General features: G+C 39.3%; 2 protein-coding genes across 4 annotated transcripts in view; both read right to left on the bottom strand.

Moving 5' to 3' along the window:
- The window catches only part of sept9b (septin 9b), a 72,920-nt gene extending 54,395 nt beyond the window's left edge, over positions 1 to 18,525 (bottom strand). Inside the window, exons 1-2 of one of the 2 annotated variants that reach the window (XM_042433202.1) lie at positions 18,403 to 18,525; positions 17,845 to 18,231 (exon numbers count right to left, since the gene is read on the bottom strand). In XM_042433202.1, the coding sequence (XP_042289136.1) occupies positions 17,845 to 17,866 (22 nt within the window). In that variant the 5' untranslated portion in view covers positions 17,867 to 18,231; positions 18,403 to 18,525. Of the gene's footprint in view, positions 1 to 4,588; positions 4,669 to 17,844; positions 18,232 to 18,402 lie in introns of those variants that run through there. The other variant, XM_042433209.1, reaches the window with a different exon arrangement.
- A 1,682-nt stretch (positions 18,526 to 20,207) lies between these two features.
- On the bottom strand, positions 20,208 to 25,323 carry LOC121882405. Of its 2 annotated transcripts, XM_042390655.1 has the most exons (5): positions 25,217 to 25,323; positions 24,280 to 24,496; positions 23,632 to 23,970; positions 22,411 to 22,583; positions 20,208 to 21,367 (listed from the first exon to the last, which is right to left on the bottom strand). In XM_042390655.1, the coding sequence occupies exons 2-5, from the start codon at positions 24,356 to 24,358 to the stop codon at positions 21,224 to 21,226; spliced, it is 735 nt and encodes a 244-aa protein (XP_042246589.1). In that variant the 5' UTR covers positions 24,359 to 24,496; positions 25,217 to 25,323; the 3' UTR covers positions 20,208 to 21,223. The 2 variants fall into 2 exon arrangements, with proteins under 2 accessions (XP_042246589.1, XP_042246598.1); XM_042390664.1 differs by having other exon boundaries at positions 22,411 to 22,574; positions 24,280 to 25,323.
- Between the last annotated feature and the right edge of the window lie 486 nt (positions 25,324 to 25,809).

The following is a 25,809-nucleotide window of genomic DNA, read 5'->3' as shown; positions in this document are numbered from 1 at the left end:
GAGACACCAGAGCTGTGCTTGTATATACCTTGTTAATATCAACAATCATAGGTGTGAAAGTGTGTAATCTGCTCAGAAATGTGTTGTTCTACAAGTAATTGAATAATGTTTTCATCAGCAAGTTGGTCAGATTTCAGGATTCAGCTGTTTTGACTGGATTTATTATTCATGTTGCAGCTTGTGGAGACCTTGAATTCGCTATTTCTTTACAAATTTACAACATAATTGTTCACTTTTTCTCTGTAATGTTATTTTAATAGTTACATAGGGAACGCATCTAAAAGTGATTAATGGTCCTTGGAACGAAGCAATAATGTTGTGACACAAATTCATGTACACCAGTAAGTAAATCACTTAATTTTTCTATATAAATATGACGTTTATGCTGGAGACATTAATTAAGTACTTTAGATTTTGGCCTTTGTTGCTTGGTGAGTTGAAGACAAACAGGAATTCACTGTAGCCACAAACATTTATTGGCAGGAAGCTGCACGTAACCAACCTCTCCACTTCTATTTGCCTATATGAGCTAATGCATGTGGTTCCAGCGTTTATCTAAATGACACCTTTTAAAGTTGATCGGTTTGACCTACATGTCCAGGAAGCATGGTGAAATTACACTGCTGATTGTGAGTGGAATAAACTCCCTTTTTGGTGCAGAGCCTAAATAACACACTGTCACTGCAGAAATATTCTGCACTTTAAACAGGGTTATGAAAACGCTGGAATAAAGGGAATATATATATAACAATTGACAGTTTCAAGAAAGAACAGTGAGACTATCATTTAGATTATGCTACTACTGAGACTCTTGTTTTTATTAACATGACGACAGGTTTTTAGGAAAGCTATTATCCTTGTTCTCTTCAATAGTAAGCTTTTAAATTGGCCTAAAAGCTATGTGGACAATTTTATGTTGGCAGCAACAAGGGCTGCAGTGGTTTTAAGACTTGGATGTTACTCCCTGTGCATTGTTCCACTGCGCCCAAATGGCGTTTGTAACACAGATGGAGACTGTGATATCTCTGTCCACCTAAACACAACACGAACGTTAATCTGTTGAAGATTTATACAGAACAGACGTCGTTGTCACCGTGAAGATCGCTTTCACAGTTTCACGTTTGGTTTCGTGTATGTTCCTCTGTGTAATGTCAAGAAATGATACAGGTATAAATGAGGCTCCTCAAGTTTATCTAAAAGTTGATCTAAAATCTAAATAATTTAATATGCGTATAATTGACATGTCACATGCTGCAATTTGTGTAGAAAATGTGTTCAATGAAGTTTATGTTTTATGGCACAAAATGCACAAAATAAATAAATATTATACACAACTTCTTTGCATATCATGCCAATGCATTATTACTATGTTGTATGATAACATCTGTTAAAAATGTGACTATGGTTTTGTGACATTAGGCCAATATTTTCTACATTTAAGTCAAAATGAAATGAAAAATGTCTTTTTTTTAACCCTTTTGGATCACATCCCCAGTCATGATATGCACCTATTATGCACCCATCAATCAATCTTCAACTTTTAGTGACGCAGAGCTAAGATTCATTATAACACACACTTTTCAACATTCAAATCAAAATTCCTCCAAAGTTATGTCTCACCTGTCTATCCTTAGAAATATGTCACAACACAGGGGTTAGATACTCTCGAAATGCTGTTTCATCTGGACATTTTTATGACATTTAGTGCATTTTATGTGCAAAATGCTACCATCTGTCCAAAACAGTGCTTTTTTTGGCATGAAATTCTGATCATTTAGTTTATCAAAGGTTTATATACTGTAATCATATTCCAAATATTCAAAATGTATTTAGTTAATTTAGTGGACTGAAATGTATCAATGACATGAGAAGTAATACTTTTTTCACATAATACATTTCCTGCAATGAAACAAAAAATCCATGCATAAGCTGTACATGACATGACAGTATATAACAGCCGCTGCTCCACATTCAGCTTGTCTCTATAAACACTGATATCGTCACACTGGTTAATTTTCGTGATGACTTCCTCTTTGCACCTTGCTGACCACAAGAACAATCACCTGTTACATCACCCCCTGGCTTCAACCATGTTTCCATCACGTTGAATAATGTCACCTGTCAGAAAAACCTCCCGCAGGATGACTGAAGGTGGAGCTTCCCAGTCGGTTTCCTGTACTCCCCGTGCTGGCTGTTTTCACGGCTCCCTCACTTATCATTACTAAATAATAATCTAAGGAACAATATGAGGTGAGATACTGGGAGGGCAGTGGGAGGAGAACCGCGGGGCGTTCACTCATAGAGGATATCCTGTACACTTCTTTTATGGAACACGGTGAGCTGAGTGATTTCCTCGAGTTCCTTCACTCTGAGTTCATATGTGTTTGTGGAAGTGGGTGGGTCTGTGTGCACGTGTGTTTTAGGGTGAGGGCATGTAGTGTTCTGAGTGGATGCATCAGCACTCCTAAAACTGTAGATTCATGTGTGAAACGAGGGAATGGGAGACGAAAGTTCTCATACCCTTATAGAACAACACTGAACTAAATGATGTGCTGCCCTTTATGAAGCTTATTCACAATATTATAATGATAATTTTAAGTACATCAGTAGGTGAAAAATCCCGACCTTGACCCCTTCATGTTAACAAATGTAAGCAGCTTTTAATCAACTTATTCCCCACAGGGAGTCTATCAACATGTCCTTTTGTCCTTTTATAATCCTCAACTTCCACTACTGAATTACTGCTTTTATTGTTGTCAGATTGATGCCAAACAGACCACACAAATACTGCAATTCCTGTCATGTCAATACACAAGAAACTGATTTTCTTCCTGTTCAACTGGCAGAACATAAAGCAACATGACAAAACTTTTTTTTTCAAACTTTTTTAGGTCATTTCCAGACCGAATCCTTTCCCTTTGTAGTTTTCCAATGTCAGTACAAGATCAATTAACACTTACAACAAGTCAATGTGGTGACCATACGGGACAGACATGATGGACGAGATGTCATATTGAACATATTATATTAATCCTGAACAGATTAGAGAGAGGACAAAGTGAATATGGAGGTGTTGCAGATGCGCACACAATCAAGCGCAATCATCTACACTGCACAGCCTCGGCCTCCTATCCCTATTAAAACAAAGTCTGAGGGGATCAGGGGTTGGGTGGGGTAGGGATGGTGGCTGTGGTCGAGACAACAGGTCCAAACAGAGTTACATAGCACAGGTTGAAAAACCAGGAAGCAGCTCAGCCCATGCAGGACTTCCTCAATTGAGAAGCGTGCGAGAGGAAGTGATGCCTGACAGTAGTGTTTTCATGGTGGAAAAAATAATGCTCTGCCACCTCACAGCTCCTCTTTGCTGTCCTCGCCCCCCCCCCCCTACTTTGCTAAATTCCACCAACTCCCATTAAAAAAAAATCCCGCAGTCTGCAAAATATGAATCATCCACATGGAACATTTCTCAGAACTTAGGGAAATGGTGACTGCACCAAAAGAGGACAAAATGACACAGCAACACTGCCATCAAGTGGCAAATTAAAAAAAAAGGTGTGCAGTCTGTCTGTATGCATCATGCGGCTCAATGAGCTCAGCCACCTTATTAAAAGATTAATTGAAGGCTAATTTGCAGAGTGCCACCCAGCTTGATGTCCAGTCTTAATCACTGTAAGATGTTAGATTAGTCTTATCCTCTCAGCGCAGACTGAACACATATGGGCCTGAACAGAAGTTCCATTGAATCTCTATTAGCACTAAACAACACCACACATTAAAATATATAAAGAGTTACAGATAAAAGAAATCAAGCAGGACCACTGATGAGAAAAAAGACAGCAGCAGAAGCAGGACAGTGTACAGACTCCCTGCGACAGAATCTAATGCATGCTAACATTCCTCAAAAGAGTCTGTCTGTCGAAAAGCAAATCATATTAGCTGACGTATGAGCTCTGCACTCGCCCCCCCGTACCTTAAAATAAACCATCTGTGTCAGAATTAATCCAAAGTCTAATCATGTGATGATGGCATAAAGATTTAAAACTGTCTATCTATTCACGGATTGTAGTTGTGTATGTGGGTCAGCGGTAAGTCAAGTATCAGACCCAAGGCTGCCAATTACAGTACGGCAGCCACTTTGCACTAGAAGATTATGTTTCCTCATTCTGGGTAGTCTTCTTTGACAGCCCATCACATGAGGTTTACTCAGTGTTGCTCTGCATATGGTAGCTATTCAGAAATAGTAAGTGCACTTCACATTCACAATGAGCTTTGTTGTGGCTGTCCATTCAATCGGAAAGAGAGAGAGGAAAAGTTAGAGGTCATTCAGACTACATATGTGAAGAAATCAAAGAGGTAAGTTGACACACAGACAGACAGATCCACGGAGGTCTCTTAAATGGCAGGTCCCACCCCAACTGACCAAGTAAAGCAAACACAACCAGGGTGGCTTCTATATACTGACTGCTGCCACTAGTAAGAAGCTGCCTCCTCTCAAGTCTAACAAAGAGAAGAGAAAAGAAACTCCCCTCCAGAGGAAAAATGTCTCATTGTTAAAGTATCAAATAAGTTGGAAAGAGCCACAACTTACCGGCTATTCTGTCTCGCTCCATAACTCAACGGCTACCTCAAATAGCCACATCAACCTCTCCTTTTTCTCTCCTCTTCTTCCCTCCCTCCCTTTTTCTTCATGAAGACTTCCCCTTTCTCCTGACTTAGTCACCCTGTGCCCCTCTTTCAACCCTCCCTCTCTCCTCCCTCCCTTTCCTCCCTCTGTCTCCCTTGCTCTTACTTCCTCCCAGTTTTAATGTCTTCAGTCTGTCAGGATAACAAGTGAGCAGAGCAGACGTCCGAAGCCATGTGCTAGTCATATGGAGTCCCTCACTTTTTTTTTTTTTTTTTTTTGTTTTCTCTCATAACTCTCTCTCCTTACACACACGTAGGATGCAGGCTTTTATCCCAGAAACACACAAGCTGACACTTTTTTTTTTGGATCCTATTTTCTCCTTCTTCTTTCTCTCTAATATTTTCTATTATTCCCTTGAAGTTGCCTCCCTTTCTCCTCTCTCTCTGTCTGCCTCTCTCTCTCTCTCACACACACACAGACATGGACACAAATACACTCCCATGACACTAGAACTGTATTGTGTCTTTGAAATGGAGCCTCTGCTCATTTGACCAAAGGTCCTCATCTGAAAATAAACTCAGCCCACTTATAATGGAATAAGAAACAATAAGAATAATAAGAGAACAACTAGCGTCTTGTTCATCACATTGATCACACTCTGATTGCGTTGTTATTCTGAGAGGATTTATGTCTGTTGCCAAACATTACTGGTGTTACTAAAGCAGCACATGTCATGCTTAATCTCTCTTCTCTGACCCTCAACTTGCAGCTTATGAAGGTCAAGGGCCACTTAGAGACCCGTTGTCTTGGTGAGAAACTCCTAAAGAAATACACACACATCTTTGTTTTTGTGTCAACAGATTTGCTTCCTCTTCCTCTTTCTTACAAGGAACATCCGTGTCTCAGCCTGTGTCTTCTAGATCTACAGTAAGCATAGCAACAACACTAAATTAAGCAAGAATCATGAGCATGACCCAAAACAAACCGCTTCTTCCCCGCTCAAGTATGCATGCTTACATGGACAGAGGACAGAAACACAAACACATAATTTGAGCCAATAGGAACGTCTTGGGTGAGGCCTGTGCTTGGATAACGCAGTGAAATGACCTGGTGTTTCTCCAGGCATGCAGTGATGACAAATGCTTTCTCTATCTGGCCTGCACTGATACAGGGAGACTTTACACTGAGCTGCAAGTAAAATGCCTGTGTCTGTTTCTCAGCGTAAGAGTTTGCATCTTTACAATTGAATATAACTCTGTACAGTAGATACCAATTTATATTTATGCATGATATGAACACAAACGGTTGATGGGTGGAACATCCTGGAGGATACATTGCACACATACACACATGCACACATACACACACACACACTCGCACTCCCCTACAGTCCTGGGGCCTTTTCTGACATCCGCAATAGAGAAGTGAGGAGAAGCAGAACCGAGGAGGCAGATTAGGGATATTCAAGTGTATATGTGCTGTGAGAATTTGAGCAGATATAACCACAGAGAGGCCTTCTGACTAATTCTAAACATCAGAATGAAAACATGGTTATTATCAACTACGGCATGGGGCCGATGCTCATACTGTTATTAGGGAGTAAAAAATGCTGATATCGATATATCGGCTGATAATCTTATATATACAGAATATATATATATATATAAATATATGTGATTATCAAACACCTGTGACAAAGATATTTAATGGAGGCAGGATATTTTACAGTGTAACAATAAACTTTCTTGTATAAAATGACATCAGTGCACTGAAACTTCATTACTATAAAAAACACAGAACAAAAAAAATATGTATATATTAAACTTGAAATAAGAAAAGGGATCAAATATACATAAAATGCTGCCTATGGAACTTTAAAAAATAAAAAAAATATATCAGCGCATGTCAGACAACATATACGCCGATACCGATATATATCTGTGATAGGCCAGTATCGGTTGATAATATTCTAATATCAACTTATTTAATGTGATTTATTATTTGGATGAAATGGCAACTAAAGTCTACAATTCAAGAAGTAATTATATGGATATTATATCATAGAAAACATTCAGTTGTGCATAAGTTAACTGCCATCGTAGTGACTCATTAAATTCATATTTGTATATACTGGTATTCATTTATTTGGGGCAGTCGATCTCAGATTAGTTTATTTGGAAGGAATTACTGGTGGTCAGTACACATGATGGTGTGTGAGCATCATATAGTTTGTGCAAGCCTGCAGCTATAAGGTACAAACAGATGTACACAGTGGCCAAATGTAAAATCCCAATTATGATCAAACCAGAGAAATTCTAAGTGAGGAGGTTTTTGGTGAATCCATATGGAAAGTGGGAGACTGGTGCTGAGACAAAGTGTGGCTTTAAAAATAGAGACACGTCTGTCTTTTTGGCCAAAAAGCTGTGTCTGTCTTGTGATCATTTTCCAGACTTAAAAAGCTGCAGTTAATCACAGGGTCAGGGTCAAAAAAACACATGAAACATACAACATGTGTTTATGCATTTGTTGACTCACTCTCATATGCATAACACACAAACACCAACATACACATAAACATGTGCATACGTGAGGAGCTGCTGACGTGTTTGCGCATACATGTAGCTCTGCCACTGTTGCATAATTAATTTGAAGCTATTAGTTACTATTAAGTTTATTTTCTCTCTCTGTTCTTTTGGATGCTGCTCCGTCATCGCCACACACTCAAACCTACACCCGGGTCCACCATGCAGTGTGCTCCTCTGGTCTTTGAATATAGAGCAGTGGCCTAAGCTGAAATGGCAGCCTGCTCTCACACACACACACACACACACACACACACACACACACACACACACACACACACACACAGTCGTGTTTCCATCACTTCAGAGGACATTACATTGACTTACACTCATTTCCTGGAGAGTTATCCAAACCATAACCACCACATGCCTAACCCTAGCCCTTACCCTAACCTTAAAATAACCCTAAACTTTAAATTTCAAACCACGTCTTCACCCGAAAATTTATGATTTATGCTAAGGGGACTTGCTTTTTGTCTCTATAAGGCAGGTGAGTCCCCACAAAACCACACACACACACACACACACACACACACACACACACATACATTTATATTAACACTCTCTGTCCGTCCATTCAGTCATCCCAGAATAGCACAAGCACATAAATACAGTAAATGTGAATGGTGTTGACTTGACTTATACTTATAATGAAAAACATAACTCCCTGAGTTATGTTTTTCATTTCATTCATATTCATTTTCCTGATAATCTGAGTGACATTGACCTTTCAGTTTAATTTATTTAAATACTGTTTTATCTAATATCTTAAAACAAAACAAAAATTTACACCATTAACTCATTGCAGCTGATACAGGCAGATTTATTTTTTGTCCTGTTTTGGTTTTGCAACCACATATCCACTGAGTAAACCTGCCAGATATGGCCTTCCAAGATTCATACAGTAGGATACAGCTTTACCGCATCTACATTGTAGGAGATAATGCTTATTGCTAACTATCTCTACGGGTCTTTGTTTTAATTTTATACCCATTTTCACCCAGAAATCACAGTTTTTTCCAAAAAGCTGTATTTCCTGGTCCAAGAATTACAGTAACTCTTACAGTAAATGAGGTTGCTCAAGCTTGTTAAAGGACATAATTCAGACAAAGCTGACAGAGAGACAACAGACTGAGTGGGCCTCCCTCACTCATACCTTTCACCACCTCGACTCTCCATCATCCCAACCTGCTGGCGAGATACAGCTAGACCCTCCCACTACACACACACACACACACACACACACACACACACACACACACACACACACACACACACACACACATACACATATATGTAACCACTCAAACTCTCAGAATTGCATGACTATGAACACTCAAACATCCACTTAAAAACAGAGATACACAAGCTCAAAGGGTTATCCAAGCAGATTCCTCTTGCATGACATTACATCCTGTAAACACACACACACACACACACACAGAGTCTCTCTTTCTTTGATGTACATACACATATAGGATGTAGCCTATATTTGCATCCGACAAGGCAGATGGTCGTAAGGCACAGACGGACACGTGCACTTGTTCACTCATGCGACACAAAAAATAAAAAAAATAAAAAAACTGTGTGTATCACACATTGACTAAGAGTGGATGGTGAGCCTTAGGCTGCACATTAATGTAAGCCGTCACTTCAGAGCACGACCTATGGCCCAACGCGTGACTCAAACATGCTAAATTTAGTTATATAACGGTCGAGCAAAAAACTCACCAGCATGCCAGCCAACACTAAAGGGATGCCTGCAGGGCAACGATGCACAATGAAGGAGAAAGAACAGTGAGAAGAAAAGATAAAAGATAAAAGGGGAAGAGGAGGAACGAGCCGGGGGAAGTAGTGAAGGAGGTAGATGGAGGGGAAAGAAGAAAGAAGATAAGGTGAGGGGGGGAGAGGAGGAAGAGGAGCTGTAACTGTCTTGTGTCCTCAGGGGTGAAAAACACATGTATAAGGGGTCTCACACACACACTCACACACTCTCTAAAGGTGGAATTATACTTGTGCGTCATGATGTGCTTTCTGCATATCTGATACCCGATGATAACACTACTGCAACACTGGCATGTCTATAGCTGTCTTAGCCCAGATGTGTGGTTATATTTTGAGGAGCTACTGAGTTGCTTACCACCACATAGCTGAGGTCTAGATACATAAGCTCCATTCCCATGCTGTAATACACAAGTATAAATCTGGCTTATAGTATACAAACATGCACCTATGAAATCACAGATAAACACAAAACATCACACCACTAATCCTCATGATGCAGCCACATACTGTACATCCACATATGTGACACACACACACACACACATACACACCACTTTCTTTATTCCTTAAAGGCCACAAAAAACTTTCCTCCAAACATAACAGCAGAGGTTCAAGGATCCCAGAATGTGGGATGGTGGAGAGCGAAAAACAGAAAGCAGTGTGATGTGGTGCTGCTAGCCGCAGTCTGATGACCTCACCAGAGCGCTACGCAGCACTCATCTTCCCCCTGCCTCCTTTCCATCATACCCACACACAGGCAGAGAGAGAGAAAGAGACAGAGAGAGAGAGAGAGAGAGAGGCACTGTGCTCCTCATTTGTGTCCCCTGCTGCTGCTGCTGCTGCTGCTGCTCAAGCCTATACATCCAACCTGGGGCATGTGCAGGGACGACACAACTCTTCACATCACACATTTACACAAGCCAAATTTAGAACCGGACCCCATACTCTCATGCAAACCATGAAAAAAAATGTATTTTGTAAACGCAAAGAGCTCCCATCGCTTGCTCCAGAGAGGTTTCATTTTTCATTTTATAAGTGCTATACTAGTGAATAAAGGAAATACCAAAAAGTGGGCGACCCATCCTCTAAATCACTGTGGTTCTTACAGCAGATCACTGAGATGATGCCTCTGAGAAATGTACTACAATAACAGCTGTGAGGTTAGATTTGGAATCTGGGATTCATTTTTTGACAAGCAATCCTCTTAAACATGATGTGCCATCCAGAATAAGCCCAGGAGTTATTCAGTAACTGTTAGACAGTAAGTACTCATCATTACAGCAATCTGGGAATAAGAAGGTCTGTTTGTATCTCTATTTTCCAATCAGAGTTCCCAGCCTGGCTTGATGGCAGCCACATGGCCCCACACACAATTCCCAGTGAATCTGATTAAGTGTAGGGGAGTGAAATGGACAGGAGACTGCTGTTGTCCTCTAATATCTTCTAATATAAACTCGGTGACTTGATGTGTTTTTCCTTTTTTTTTTACATTGCATCAGTTCTGTTTAAAAATGATGCATTCGAGGTATTAATACAAGCTGTATTACTCAATCTGCTTTCCGTTCACTAGTGTGGTATTTCCGTGCAGATTCAGAACTGCTGACCTTTCGGGTTAAGTGAACAAAGAGAGTCTGGAATTAATAAAAGGTATGAGTGACTGTCTGAGAATTGTAAACACATCTTTTTTCTGTGCAACTTATACATCTAAAAGACAGGAAAACCCTTTTGAGATTCCCTGTAACTACTGGAATCGTTTACCCAATGTTAGTGACAAAAAATAAATACCCATTACAACTCACAACGCCATGTTTTGTGTTCATCTTAATGTTAGGATTCTCATTAGATATTATTTACAGTATTTTCCAGGCCCCACTAATAAGTGTGTTGGTGGTCATGTTGGATATCATTGCTCCGTTAATAAGATTTGAAGACTTATAGTAGCTTTGATGTCTGCCGTGTGGATGTTGATTGACAGTTGGCTCACCAGTTGGCTCCGGGACTCGCACTGAGTAGGACTACTGTTGCAATATTTTGGTAAATTTGATGTTACTTGTTACTAACATTAGGTAGTGGTGACTCCTTATTGGGAAGGTCCTGGGACCAAATGGAAAAGATGGCACAGACCATAAACAGGCTTCAAATTGGCTCCGATGCAAACCAATGGGGTGATGTCACACCTCACTACATCCATCTTTATATATAGTCTATGATGGCAAAATGCTGACAATAAGAATGATAACTTGCCAATGTTTAGCAGGTATAATGTTCACTATAGTCACTGTTTTAGTTTAGTATGTTAGCATACAAACATTTACTATTCACTACTGAACACAAAGTACAGCTGAGGCTGATGGGAATGTAATTAGTTTTGCACTTATTTTGTCATAAACAAATCAAAACTTTGACATGCTGGTGGCGCTAGAGGAAAAGTCAGGGGAATCACCAAAGTCTGTAGGATTCATCCTTTGAGGACAATGAATGTCTGTAGTTGGTGAGATATTTCAGCCTGGACCAAAGTGGTGGACAGACAGAGTGACATCACCATCCCTAGAGTCATGCTGCTATCATGGCTGAAAATACAACAAAATCCAAAATACAGCAGGAACTGAATGTCCTCCACCGCCTCAAATAATCCACTGGATCCACACAGAGACACTAATTCCTGTCAGTCTATCACAACCTCTCAACCACTGAAGATGTTTGACAGCTAATGAAATCAGTAGTCAAAACACTCATGGCAAAATAATTACTAAGGTTGAGTCAGCAAATGGTACGACTTCCAGTCAGAACATATCGTGAGAACCAGGAAAAAATCAGAAGTAACGACAACCAATACAAGACCTTGTTACTCATGATACACATACGCAGAGAAGCACACTAAACAGTCCGTCCTGTCTAACCCAGTTGACAGAAAACCCCATCCCTTTAAGCTATAACTCACGTAGGCTCCTCTCTTCCAGTTCGTTGACAATTTAAATCCCACTTTCAGGTCATTTGGACTGTCGGAGGCTGTAAAAGTGCTAGTGGAGCAGTCTGTGTGTCTGTCCATCCCAGCATGGCTGTGGTAACACTGCTAGCTATTTCCTCCTCACCATAAGGTAATCATTAGATGTGAGAGGCAGCTGGCAGCAGACTACGCAAAATGGGAAATCCTTAAACTTCCAAATCCCTTGTAAGAAAGAAGGGTCTGTTGATGATAAATATGTGGATATTGCAGATAGAGTAGAAGCCACTGTGGAAGTCCTGGTACCATTCATCTGTGGGATTTTTATAAGAATTTATTTTGGAGTTTTGAGTGCTACTGAAGCTAGAATAAAAACAGCCTGAAATATTAGCCTCACAAATCCATGTGAAATTTGCTAAGCTGGAACAATAACAGTCTGTCAGCAGTGCTTAGTGTTTGCTACACTGTGTAATATACCTCATTGTGCTTTGTACTGCTTAACTGTGCATTAAGTAATTGAGTAAAGGTAAGGTTAGACAGAGCATGGATGAGTGGAACATAGCTATGTGATTTGGCTGATTATCATACGGCACAGGACCCAGCCACATCAGCCTGAGGCCCGCTGCTTTCACCTCCATCTCTGCAAATTAGCCTGAACTGATGGAGGGATGATGTTGGAAAGAGGAAGAGAAGAAAGAACGAGAAGAGAGTTCCTGTGGTTCCCTGTGGCTTCAGACCTCTGTAATCAGCATGCCAAGCTCCTGATGTCTAAATCCACAACTCGGACCCAGACAGTCTACACTTACTCTACACACATACACATGTATACACACGCACTTACACAAACATGTGCATGCAGACACACACACACACACACACACACACACACACACACACACACACACACACAGCCAGTTCCTGACACATGAGCTCTGTTCATGTCGAGGTTGGCTATGGAGCACGCCCTAAATGACTGCAAGAAGACTGTATCTATGTAGTGTAGTACTGGGCCATGCATAATTCATTCATAATCATTAGCATCTGAGTTTTACCTGATATACCTGATTAGATGACTAAAATTCATCAGAAAATTATATGGTATTTGAGAGATTGCGAAAAGATCGAGAGATTTGAGAAACATCTGTATTAGGCTGAAAAAATTATTTTAATGTAAATGCTTAACTTAAACACATATTTTTGATGAAGATCCCTAAAATTAGTTTTTTTAAGAATTGTGCCCAAGATATGTACTGAGAGGGACATTTTACAGTTGAAAAATAAACCTTTCTGGTGGACAAACTGTAATTAATGTCATTGTTATTTAAACTATAACAAGCATATCTATGGTCTTTCTGTACTCTCTTGTTATTTATTGCCCACATAAATGCTGATACGATATATTTGTGATAGGCTGATATCAGCCAATAATGTCGGCTTGGACCATCAATCAATCAGGCTCTTTTAGTGGTGTTTGTTGTTCTGCAGTTTAGTGAGTTTACATGCATTTACAGTACCAGTCAAAAGTTTGTCCAAACTTTTTCAGGTACTGGAAATAAAAATGAAGAAAAAAATTAAAAGCTTGTGAAAAGATTGAAAAGATTGTAATGAAATTGCTGAATAAATGACAGTAAATGAATCTCAAGAATTGAAATATCTGTTAAAGTCTGAGGGTTTCAATGGTATTATCGGAATAAAAAAGAGCACATCATCAGCAAAAAGTCACCTACACTTCTTTGTTTTAAACCCTTTACATTTTCATATATGGACACACAGACAAGAAAACCTCTTTTGAATTGAACGGTGATGTTATTTCTTGTAGTTCTTCAGAAGCGCAATAACACAAATGCAAACTAACAGTGATGCTCTTATTATGATCTGCCGGTGCTTTACTAATAGCATCTGCTTGTAAGATCAGGTGTTTCTTTAATGAACATGCAGTAAAATCATTCACGACTGGCTGGCTGCTCATCACGATAAGCAGCAGTGACATGGCCCATTTCCATCCTTATGTTATTCACGGCGCGGGGGGGGGGGGGCTGCTTTGTTAAGCTGAAACGTCATCGACGACCATCTCTATTTATAGCCAAACACTGACACAGTGGCGGATGATGTCATACTTGCATCTGTGTGTACATGTGCACTCAGATGTGAGGGTATATGGGACTATTCATCACAGAGAGAGAGAGAGAGGGCTCCTTCTTATGCGTTGTTAAAGCATGGGTCAGCATTTCAGAGCTCATTTTTTTATCAGATAGGAATTACAGCTGTGAAGAAAGATAGAGATAAAACCACGAGACGGAGCCAGAAAAAAAAAAAAAGCACTTCCTGTAGTGGGAGGGAAAGGATTAGGCTAATAGCCGGGGGGAAGTTTATCTAAGGGCAAAAAAGTTTCAATGAGAGAAACTTTTGTTGAATAACTGGTATCTAAGGCAGCCCTCAGGGGCTAAGATGGTGAGCTTTTGTACTTGGCACCTACGAAAGAAGACTGATAAAGGTAGTCTAATACTCATAGAGGCTTTCAAGCAAGGGTTTTAATGTGATAAGGATTATATGAAGCGGAGAGCTTGGCAGCTTGACTCTTAGGTAGTGAATGAAATAGACGCTCACTGATGAATATCGAAGTCTCCAAAGACAGCTTTGTTATCACAGGGAGTAATAGTGAATGTGGTGGCAGTACAGGCCAATACATGACTCAGACTGAAGGGAATCTAGCTCAGCTGTCACTGAAGAGCCATTGTTAAAGAGAAATAAAGAGCTGCATTGACTCCCCTCATCTGCTGGTTCTCTACGGGACCTGCTGGAGTGGTTTAGTGGGAGGATGGATGACATGATGGATGCTGCAGTTTAAAGTGTCGTGACATTTTCAATACAGCATTTAGACCCAGCGGTACTGCGGCCGGTCACCCCAAATCATCTGGGCTTCATTTCAAACTGTGCTGATCTGTTTGGATCTCAGTCTTGAGTTGTCATACACTGATGGGACTCAGAGGCCATAGATAAGTATTGTAATTCTACATGCGTGATGAAAATAATTGTTAAATTAATTAGTCAACGGACAGAAGACTAATCAACCAACATTTTAAGAACTGATAATATATTATTTATAGTTTTAAGTGAGCAGAAATGCCATACATTCACCAGTCATAGCTTCTCTAATGTGAGGGGATTTGCTGCCTTTCTGGTGTGTGGGGGCCAAAGTCTGCACATCATCTAATCCAGCAGACTAAATCCTGTCCATCACCCCCTGTAGTGCGCTGCACAGCTTTGAGATTTTGAGTCACTGTAATAATTAGTGAATTTCTTGTAACGTTGGTAGAAATGAAAAAGTCTCCAGAAACATCCAGCGCTGCGGTCGTCAGTATTACAGTCTGTAATACTAAAACAGCAACCCAAAAATATATAACTGTAGTAATATTCACACAGAGATATGAGTTTAGTTTATGGATGTTTGTTGATTTAAAAAAAAAAAACTCATAAGAAAATATAAAAGTAATTTTCACTGGCAACACATCCACATAAGCAGCCCCCAGCAAATGTTCACCACAAAGGAGTCTATTCAAGCTAAGGACAGGTCTTTTTTTCAAAAATGACCCAACCAAGAGAATATACGGCACAGCTGACTGGGATCTGTCATGCGTAGGAAGATGGAGCGAAAAGAAAAAAAAGCAGGGAGGAAAAAACAGAGTGCATCTACTCCACTGGGTCTCACTGTTTATTCAGGGTCACGTTACGTGGGTACATCCAGCTCATTAAACCCCAACAAGCTCCAGGTCTCACTGTACTTTCCTTGATGGGAGACAGCATATTTTTGTTGGTGATCTAAGAGACGACACAATGCTCCCATTTGGAGAGTAAAATTAAGTATGAATGAGTGAAGACGGCACATAACTAATACACTCTTCCCAAAAAGGATCTAAAAAAAAACATGGGGCATTTCTTAAAAAAAACAGCTTTGAAGATGTTTTTGCAGGTAGTTTTGGGACATTTTTACTGAGGTATTGTCCTGCTTTTATATCTGTAAAGAAAAGTAGAGGCAGCAGCAGGACTTGAAACTTATTTACAACAACATAAGCCGACAGGGATTTGCTATGACATGGTTTTTCAAACTAAGTTGACAGATATAAGAGGAAGAGATTTTAAAAAAAAAAACTCCCTATTATGGGCATCTTCATTAGGAAAAATGTTTTGGTACTGCTAATTGGGTTCTTTCTCAGTTCAGCCATGAAATGCTCCAGCCTGACAGATAATTTGACACCTTAAGGTCAAAATGCAGAATGGAAAAAAAAAAAAAAAAAAACGCTAGAACCTTCACAAGCTTTAAGCTGAGGAGGGGAGAGGACGGCTGCCCAGTCTCATGGTTTGTCTTTGCCTGGAGAGAGATGAGCCTACCAGCCAACCTAACGGTCAAAGTGCATAAAGAGCCTAAGAGTTCAAATACTCATTATTCAGTAAATAGTGACAGAAAACTTGGCTGTCTTGTGTGGAAACTGTTATACTACATACTACACACATAAAGTGACAGCCAGCCTCCTCAGGAGTCTGACCACCTACTAAGCAACCAATCCACCACTGGCTCAAAGGCAACATAGACAGTTTGAGGGTGTTTTTGTATAGAGCTGTGCTGCATCAGTGCAGGTGTAGCGGTGAGGATCTCCAGATGTAGAAGCTGACAGTTAGTGATAAGTCTCCTTAAACAGACCAGTCCCTCACCTCTAAGCACGACCTTTCCCACATTTCTGTTCCCTGAAAGGTCAAGCGCTGATTCCTTCAGGCTCCAGACTGCTGCTGTGTTTGTGATAGTTGCTATGGTCAATACTTTCATAATCTAGGTTTTCCCACATATTAATGAGGAAAATCATTCTGTGAGAAAGATGTAAAAAATATGTAATGACAGCTCAAACCCACCAAAACGTCATGACATGGGCAATTAATAGCTGCATGAATGAACATGACAAGTTTGTCTTCGTGCCTGGTGTTAAATATGTTCACCAGAAGCCTCAGCGGTATCAGCTTGTGCCACATTTTTATGTCCATTTAATCTAGAGCGTTTTATTTTTCTCCCTAGAGCCCATCCGGTGTTTCTAAATGATGGGAGAGGGGGAACACGCAGATGGGGCCTGAGCAAAGCCAGAGACAAGTTGTATAACACACACGCACACACAAGCGTGCACAATGCAGTGCAAGTGCACATGACGCAAGCTTGCACACAAAAGCACGTACACTAACCAAAGAAGCAAGAAAACATCTAAAATGTTTTGTTGGAGCCAAACACACACACACACACACACACACACACACACATACACACACACACACACACACACACATCCAGAGCAATATGAGTCTACAAAGAGAGCACAGCCTGAAGGGGCCAGTGCATCCATACAGAAGGTCAGGCTGAGGAAGGACAGATGATGATGCACATCAGACTTTAATAGCCAGGGGACCCCGAGGTGCTCCCCTGGGTGCTGTACACTCAGCTGAAAGACAAACTGGCCCGAAACAGAAGAAGCAAAAGACTGAACGAAAGAGTTTGACAAGTTGGAAAGAGATAAAGAGACAAATAATAAATAATAAATCAACTTTTTAAAGATAACGGTGGAGCAGTGCTGTTGTTTTTCCACAGAAATACTTGGATAATAGAAGATATATTTTGTGACATAACTTGAGCAGAAAAAGCTACAGAAATGTATTAAAATTTGACACTGAATTCATGAATACTATATTTATGTATATTCATATACAGCCTATGCAGGTATTCTGCAAAAACATAAAAAAAAATATTCCACTGATCTTATCAAGCCTGCGCCAAAAGTAGGTCACAATTTTATAGAGGCAACATAATTCATGCTGCAGAGTTTAGATCATGTGATATCTGACTAAACAAGTTTATGAAGTGTACTCTGTACCTGAATTGGGAGTCTTCTTCATGCTCTGAGTTTGCTGTTGGTCCACTTCACTCAGCCGTCAGGAAAAGCTGCGCTTCGCTCCTCAGATGGAAACTCGATGGACTCGCTGAAGTCGACTTAGTCTCAGTTTCCTTGCACTTGTTCTTGTGCAGCTCGCTCTCAGTGCGTGATGACACTGTGTGTCTCCAGGCAGCGCAGATGTAGATGTGCCGTGTGATCCGCTGATGTCGATGATGTGGACTTTCAGTGGGATGCTGAGTCTCGTAATCACACGACCGTAGTAAAGGGAATGTAAGCGCATGAAGGGGGCGGGTAGGGATCCCCGTTACGCGCCTTTTACGCACGGATCTCCATTGGAGACCATACTGTATATCCAGTCTTGGACTCCTACCAGAGGGAAAAGAATGATCCCTCTCACTCATTCAAACACGGACTTTCAGTAAAACAACCTACTTCATTGCTACTACACAGCTTAGTCAAACTTTACTCTGGTGCTGATTATGAATGTGCGCACCTGCACTTGAATGCAGACTATCAGAGGATCCGTAACACGTTTACCTTGTACTGTAGATGTGAAAGCTCTATTGGCCCATACATAGCACATGAATGAAGTGCTTTCTTCTCAAAGACACCTGAACTTATGTCATGTGTTGGCTGCTTTTTCCTCTGGAAGCTGTTTGCTGTCCTTCAGCTGACACGTTGAGGCTCGTTGCAGTGAAATGACTGGCCGGTGCTGCTCTCTGCTGGTCACAGGCGTGAACAACAGATAAGTTCATAATGATACATCATGAGTCGTGTGTATATGGATGTTACATTTTGAGATTGTTAGATAGTTTAGTTGATATTTGTTGCTGGATCTGCAGACCAGACTCACCTCCTGCTGGTATGAAGGAGTATCTTAGTTCTTTAAATATAAGTTACAGAAGTTTTGAAACTCCATCATGTCCATGTTACATTTGACCATTTTAGAACTTTTCAATTTATAGCAGCACAAAAGAAGGTCATTGATATTAAGGGATTGTTTGCATATTTTTTTTGTTGTTTATTTTACTAATTAAAGACACTTAAAGCTTTGCCACAAGAGGCAGTTCAACACATTTTATACTATTTCATTTTAGGAATTAATGGGTAAAACTACATTTCTTTATTCTGCTACACTACAATGAAATAACACTTCCAACAAATCTAAAAATGACCACATCAGAGAGTAATCCTCATTGTGTCCATATGATTATTTTTATTTTCTCAATTATTTGATTAGTCTTAAAAATGTCAGTTTTATTTTGTCCCAACTAACAATCCACAACCCCCCAAAAAAGTTGTTTTTTACTATGATAGACGACTAAAGAAACAAGAAAATATTTGTTTTTAAGAAGCTAGAAGAAGTTTCTTCTTTAAAAATGAAAACAATAAATCAGTTACCAAAACAGTTGGAGATTAATTTTCTGATCTAATTGTTGCAGCTCTTCTTGTACTAATAGTTTCTCACTAATTTGTTTTATATTATAAAGAGCAGTTGGAACATGTCAGTGGAAATAAGCTAACTTTAGTGTATTTTTATTTTTGACGAATCCAACTAGTGCAAAATCAGTGCAATGATGGTGTAGTATTAATCATCACATAAAAACCACCAGTGAAGACTAATGCAGAATGGTAGTTTTCCAGACAGCAGATGGCTTTGAGGACACAAATGAGCAGGCAAACAAGAACAAGACTGAAAAGTGAAGCCAACAGTCTGACAGGTGCATGACAGGTACATTTAGAGACTCATGTGGTGGTACAATCTAGTCAGTTCAGAGTGTTTGACATATAAAGCTGCTTGAGAAATTACCAGACAGGAAGACTGAAAACTTTGTGGTTTCCAACCGTGGTAAAGTAAGTTCAGACGAATAAGGTTGCATTCAGCTGTGACTTGCAGTAAGCTTTCCTCTTAAAACCCACACTCACAGTCACATACAAATACCACCAGACTATTTGGATCATTGGTTAACTATGAAGGTGTGAATACCAGAATGTGGACACACATGTTGCGTGAATGACCAGAGCATGTGCTCTCTATTTATTAAGATCAAATATTAACAGTTTATTCTGTGCAATTATTCAAAATAAAACATTTTGGAACTCAAAACCACATTTAAACCACTGAACTGTTGTTTTTAGTATTAACTGTCAGACCTCATTTCTATGCTCGTGGTTTCGTTCAGTGTGCACTTCCTGCCCTCTACTCACAAACTGTCTCGTGCCAAAGCAAGAATAAAATTTATTTTAAATAACAAAACAAAGAATGAAGAAACACAACTGTAGTGTTGCTGTGGAGGTTAAAGTGAGTAACAAAATACAAAACAAAACAGATACGTCCGTTCATCTGTGTTGCTTTTATTGAATATATATTCATATATATTCGTTTGTACAATAAAGCCACATACATGCCACGATACCACAGATGGAGATAAAACTGTTTCTTTTCAGACAAACGTCTGGCAACATTTACAAATTTCACTGTGAAGTTTGATTCAACAGCACAAACGTTGCATCATAAATGCATCAAAGTCAGCAGCTTTGTTCAGCAGAGAAGAAGAACAAAAGTATACATCAACAACAAAAGTGTACGCAATAGATAAAAAAATATTATTATTTGTAATTACCTCTCTTAGAATGATACATATTATATCAGATTTTTATTTACTATCATGTGAGAACTCTACATTTATGAAAATTATTAACCCCACATGGGTTGTCATCAAATTTAAACAAATCAATAATTTAATCTAATCTGATAATTGTCCTGATTTTAACCTCCTGCTCTGGTTTCTTTTTAATCACACTTCCTTTTACATATCTCACCTGTTCATCATGTAGTTTTTAGAGCTCAGTTGTGATTTGTTTCTGCAGAATCACTGAAATGTAGCTTTGATTAACCATCAGAGCAGAGTATTTCCCTTCAAATATTACTATGTGTTATTATAAATAGCCTGATCACTCTGTATAATAATCACTTTATTGTGGTTATTATACAGTATTAATTGTTTAAGAGCCATGCAAATAACTTCCAGTAACACCTTAAGTCCTCTCAGTATCAGAATGATACTTTTGATACTTTTGTTATGAGTTGAGACCAGAAAAAACTTTGTGAAAGCACAAAGGAATGACGCAGTCAGAACAGGAGCATCACAAACAAATAAGTTCAAATATTACAGTAATGATGAAGTAAATCATACTTAAGCAACAATTAAACACTTTTTTGACTTCAGTTTTTTTGTACATTTTTTGATGTACATTGTTGATTGAAATTATTTGTAAATTTGATTCAAGCAGAAAACACTCAAAAAAAAAAAAAGAAGAATATGATCACCAAGCAGATAACGTCAGATCTGCTTTTCTAAGCAAAATTATACGGACTCGACACCGAGTCCTCCGGAGCTGCTGGAGGGCGGACTCCGTTCTTGGTCATAATTTCATACACATATTCATTGGGGGCCTGCGGAGCGCGTGTTGTCATTCTGCTGCAAATCCAACGTTTCACCTGTTGGTAATGAAATATCACTGTAGAGATTATATGTGTGTGTGTGTGTGTCAGAAAATGAATACTTAACAAAACAAAAATCAAAGGGGACTTTTTTTTGACATAGGAAGGATGGTTTCAGTTCACAGTAGAAACAATTACAAGACGATTTTTAATGAGTGAGCCTATGCAGATTATAATCAGTTATAAGGAAATGACTCAGAGTCTCCAGTTTTCTTCTAGTAAAAACATTCAGTCTACACTATTTATGCAGTCAGGATCGTGATCTTTCTGCAGAGGCATCATAAGTACTGGATTACTTCTGAGTTCTCTCTGCAGGTATGTAAACCAGGTAAGATAATGTATTCTAGCATTCCAATATAAGCAGATCCACTTTATTTGACTAACTCAGACAGATGAAACCTCACATTTTCTTCACATAACCTTTAAAATACATTTTTGCTCATAATGATGACTGTGGATTTTGTCCTCCATCACTTACATTGTAAGTACATTTGGAGGGAATCTTCTAACGGTCGGTATGGACAGGAGGAATGATTACAGCAAGAAAAAAATCTGTTTCAATGTTCATATGTGCACCTGACTGTTGTTTTAAGACAGACTTGAAAGGATTGTGAACTTAAAATGTTTTACTTTAAGGTCTTGATTTTTGTATAATAATTTTAAGACTTTTAAGCTACAAGGATCTGCAGAGCATGTTTTGACACTGACACATGTGCTACTATAGAATACAAAAAATATTCCTTATGATTGATGATCTTAATATTTCTAACTAAAGGAAAGGTTATTTGTCTTGAGACAAAATTAGAAAAACATGTGAACAGAGGTAAGTTCGAAGAAGGTGCATCCACATCCGCACAGATGCAGACAGAGCATTCAGTGGCTTTAGATGTAATCACCAGACAGGTCTCAAGGGTATAGACCATCTGTTTACAGAAGTTATGTGGTTTGGGTGGGATGAAGTGTGATAGTCTGATAAATGTGTACATGAACAGTAAATAACTTCTGCAGACACTGGAGGGGTAGGAGAGGTCTGAACTCACCCTCGGGACGATCAGCAGGTTGGAGATCATCATTACCAGCATGCTGATGGCACACGTAGCGACGATTGACACCAGGAGTGGACATTCCGCGTTCTCATGGTGCATGTCGGCAACTTCATCAGGAGTGACTTTATCAGGAGTGTGACACGGTGTAACTTCTGCCACTGTCTGAACTGAAGAAAAGGCAAAAAAGGTTATACCAAAAATAATATAATAATATATGCAATATGTAAGCAAAATGAGTTCCCAATAGGCCTGAAAGAGATGATCATCTAAAACAGGAGTGAATGAAGTATTCAGATCCTTTAGTAGTACATAAAAGTAGTATTAAGACAATTTAAAAATACTGCATTCACAGTATTATCAGCAAAATGCAGCAACTTGACTAATGTTATGTTTGGGGTCCTTGAGACCCTGAGTCTTTTTTAACAGCTCAAAAACCTAAACCTTACAATTGTTTTATCACCTTTTATCAATACATCATACTTTTAAACATGACTCTGAAACGATGTCATTTCTGCCACAGAAAATGATGCATTATTTCTTTTTATTTTGGGGTCTCTGGATGTAAAACATGCTAAATACAGGAGATTTTCATACACTCTACATCTGTGATTGGTGTTAACAGGGCTTTATACACAGCACTCCCCCTCTCATATCCACACATATGTCTTTTAGGATTTCTAAACCTTTTGGAGTTTGTTCATAAGAGGCGAGTTAGACCTCAACTGACCCCAAACATATAGTAAGTATGACTTTATCAAGTCCACACAAAACAAGAAAATGAAATGGAAATTTACACTGCAGTGGCTTGTGTTGGACCCCAAACATTGAAGAAGTAAAGCCAATGCCGACAAAACAAAATTAGTAATTAATTAGTAAAAGTGATACTACTTTAGTGATGGTCCAAGTATCATTTGATCACGATGCATTATCACAGTATTTTAGTATCTGGTTGAAGTGGATCCATTTTTAGCTATTTTATATACTATTGTGTATCTTTAAAAATGCGTCATATTTTATAAGATCACCAAATCTATGCAATTTACAATATTTCCCTATTAAATGTACTAGAAGTACAGTGTAGAATTAAAACACTGAAAAAGTATTTATTCTATGTATTTATACTTATGTGAGTTACTACCATTAAGAGAAGACCATGCATTGTTTTTTTTGTTTGTTTGTTTGTTTGTTTGTTTTAAAGAAAAAGGAAAAACAGACCTTTTACAGCAACAGTGTAGACGTTGCATCGGGCTTCACCTGCGGGAAACTTAATGTACACACAGCTGTAGACACCAGAGTCATTGGTGGTCAGGTTGCTGATGGTGATGGTGTGGCTCTCCAGAGATCCGTTTGTCTGAATCCTGTCTTTGTATCTTATACCCGGGGTGATCTTGTCCACGGAGTTTGGATTAGGATGATAGTAAATCACATTCTCCCTGTTCTCAACATTTCGATACAGATACATCCCAACAAACTCTTTGATGTTGTTGAGACATCCTGCAGAGGAACACTTCAAGGTGATGCTCTCACTGGACTCTCTGCAATTTGCAATGTTCTCTGTTGTAGAAGAGATAAGCTGTCTGATTAGAGGGTCTGAAAACATGCCACAGGACACAGACATCTGTATTATCTCAAGACTGACCGGATAACATTATTTCTGGAAGCAGCAGGAGTGTAATTGTGACTCACTACAAATTAATTCCAGATAACCAGAGTCTGTACGCACATCAAAGGATGAAACTTAGAAGAACTTTACTCATTTGGCACCATTCAAAAGTAAATCTCTCAGCAGTGAACATTGTTGCGGACAGATATGGCTGCAACAATATGTTCTCAACATGTATTAGGAGAAGTAAATGGACATACCCGCATTGGTGGAGAGACAGAGCAACAACATGGACCAACAAAGAAGCATTATCTTCCACTTCAGCAGCACTGACTGCATACTGCTTTTGTTTTTCACTTAAAACACACACACACACACACAGAGAGAGAGAGAGAGAGAGAGAGAGAGAGAGAGAGAGACAGCAAAACAAGCAGTGCTTCCTGTGCAGTTTGATGTGGGATGATGATGATGTTCGACCTGTGAGACAAAAGTAAAGTAGTAGTAGTTGTAGTCCTGAGATCTTTAGCTTGTAGCAGCCTGCAGTGTTATGATGTCGAAGTCAAGTCAGTTTTATTCGTGTAGCATCTTTCATACATAACGGCAGTTCAAGGTGCTCAACAAATACAACCATTAAACATGAACGCCGAACCAGCATTCACACACACACACACACACACACACACACACACACACACACACACACACACAAAATGTGTCAGAGGTTTTAAAAAAAAGAAATCATTTCACGAGATATAATGGCATTGTTATAACATATGAGATAACTATGAATTTAGATCTCTGTACTGTAAATGATTGTGCTTCATGTGCATAACTACTGGGGCGAGAACGCCCTCTAGTGGAGGTCATTAGACACCATGAATACCATGCTGTGACTATTGCATGTCTCACTGAACAATATGAATATGAAATGTGAAAATGCATGTGACGTGTCAAAAACGAGACATTAATTAAAAACAACATCATATATTGCAACTGTTGTCGTGTTTTCTGTTTTGTTGTTGTGTTTTTCTTGAAAAATGTTGTCGTGTTTGGCACCTCAGGGGCACCATACTTTCCTTCTGTGATATGTCAATATGTCTCCAGTGAGAAAAGGCTCATCATCTGCTTCAAATAAATCACCCCGTTTGCACTATCAATGCACTAAAGTTTGCTTTGTCATTTAAGACCCTGCTGTACCTCTCCCATCCATCCCACCACTGGTCCTCACACTGTCGCCACCTTCTCCAGTCACCACCTGTCTGCACACGTACACTTCAGTTCACCATCAGTTCACCTGCCTAGCAGCTCATAGATCATCTCTTGTGCCTCTTAAGCGCTGTGTTTCATATGTAGAATTAGTTGAGAACGCCCCCTGGTGGAGGATATTACAAACTACAAATGTAAAAAGAAACACTCATTGAGCATTTTATGAAGAACATCTGTGCAATCTAACGCGATCCAAAAAAAAACAGCTGTGCTATAAATTCTACTGTTAGGAAGCTTATATGTTTTCAGTCTTTGTTGATAGTGTCAGAAAGGTGATAGTTCAACTTTGTGTTTATTATTGAGGTTGCAGTGAGTGATGAAGGTGTACTGGTCTGTATTATGTTGAAAAGTGTTCCACCACATTACCATACAAGAGGGAGGCAATATTTTGGTAAATATTCATAACCGAAAAATCGGCTCCACTTCCCTCTAAGTATGAGTGATCAAAGTATCTCTGGTTCTTGTTTATTCATAGGGGTTGCATAAACAAAAAGTTCCTTTTTGAACTTGTTCTTGCACACCAG

The sequence above is a fragment of the Thunnus maccoyii genome, chromosome 2 (genome assembly GCF_910596095.1).
Source record: "Thunnus maccoyii chromosome 2, fThuMac1.1, whole genome shotgun sequence".
Taxonomy (NCBI): domain Eukaryota; kingdom Metazoa; phylum Chordata; class Actinopteri; order Scombriformes; family Scombridae; genus Thunnus; species Thunnus maccoyii.
Note: the sequence above shows the minus strand (reverse complement) of the source record. Positions and strands in the feature narration are given on the sequence as shown.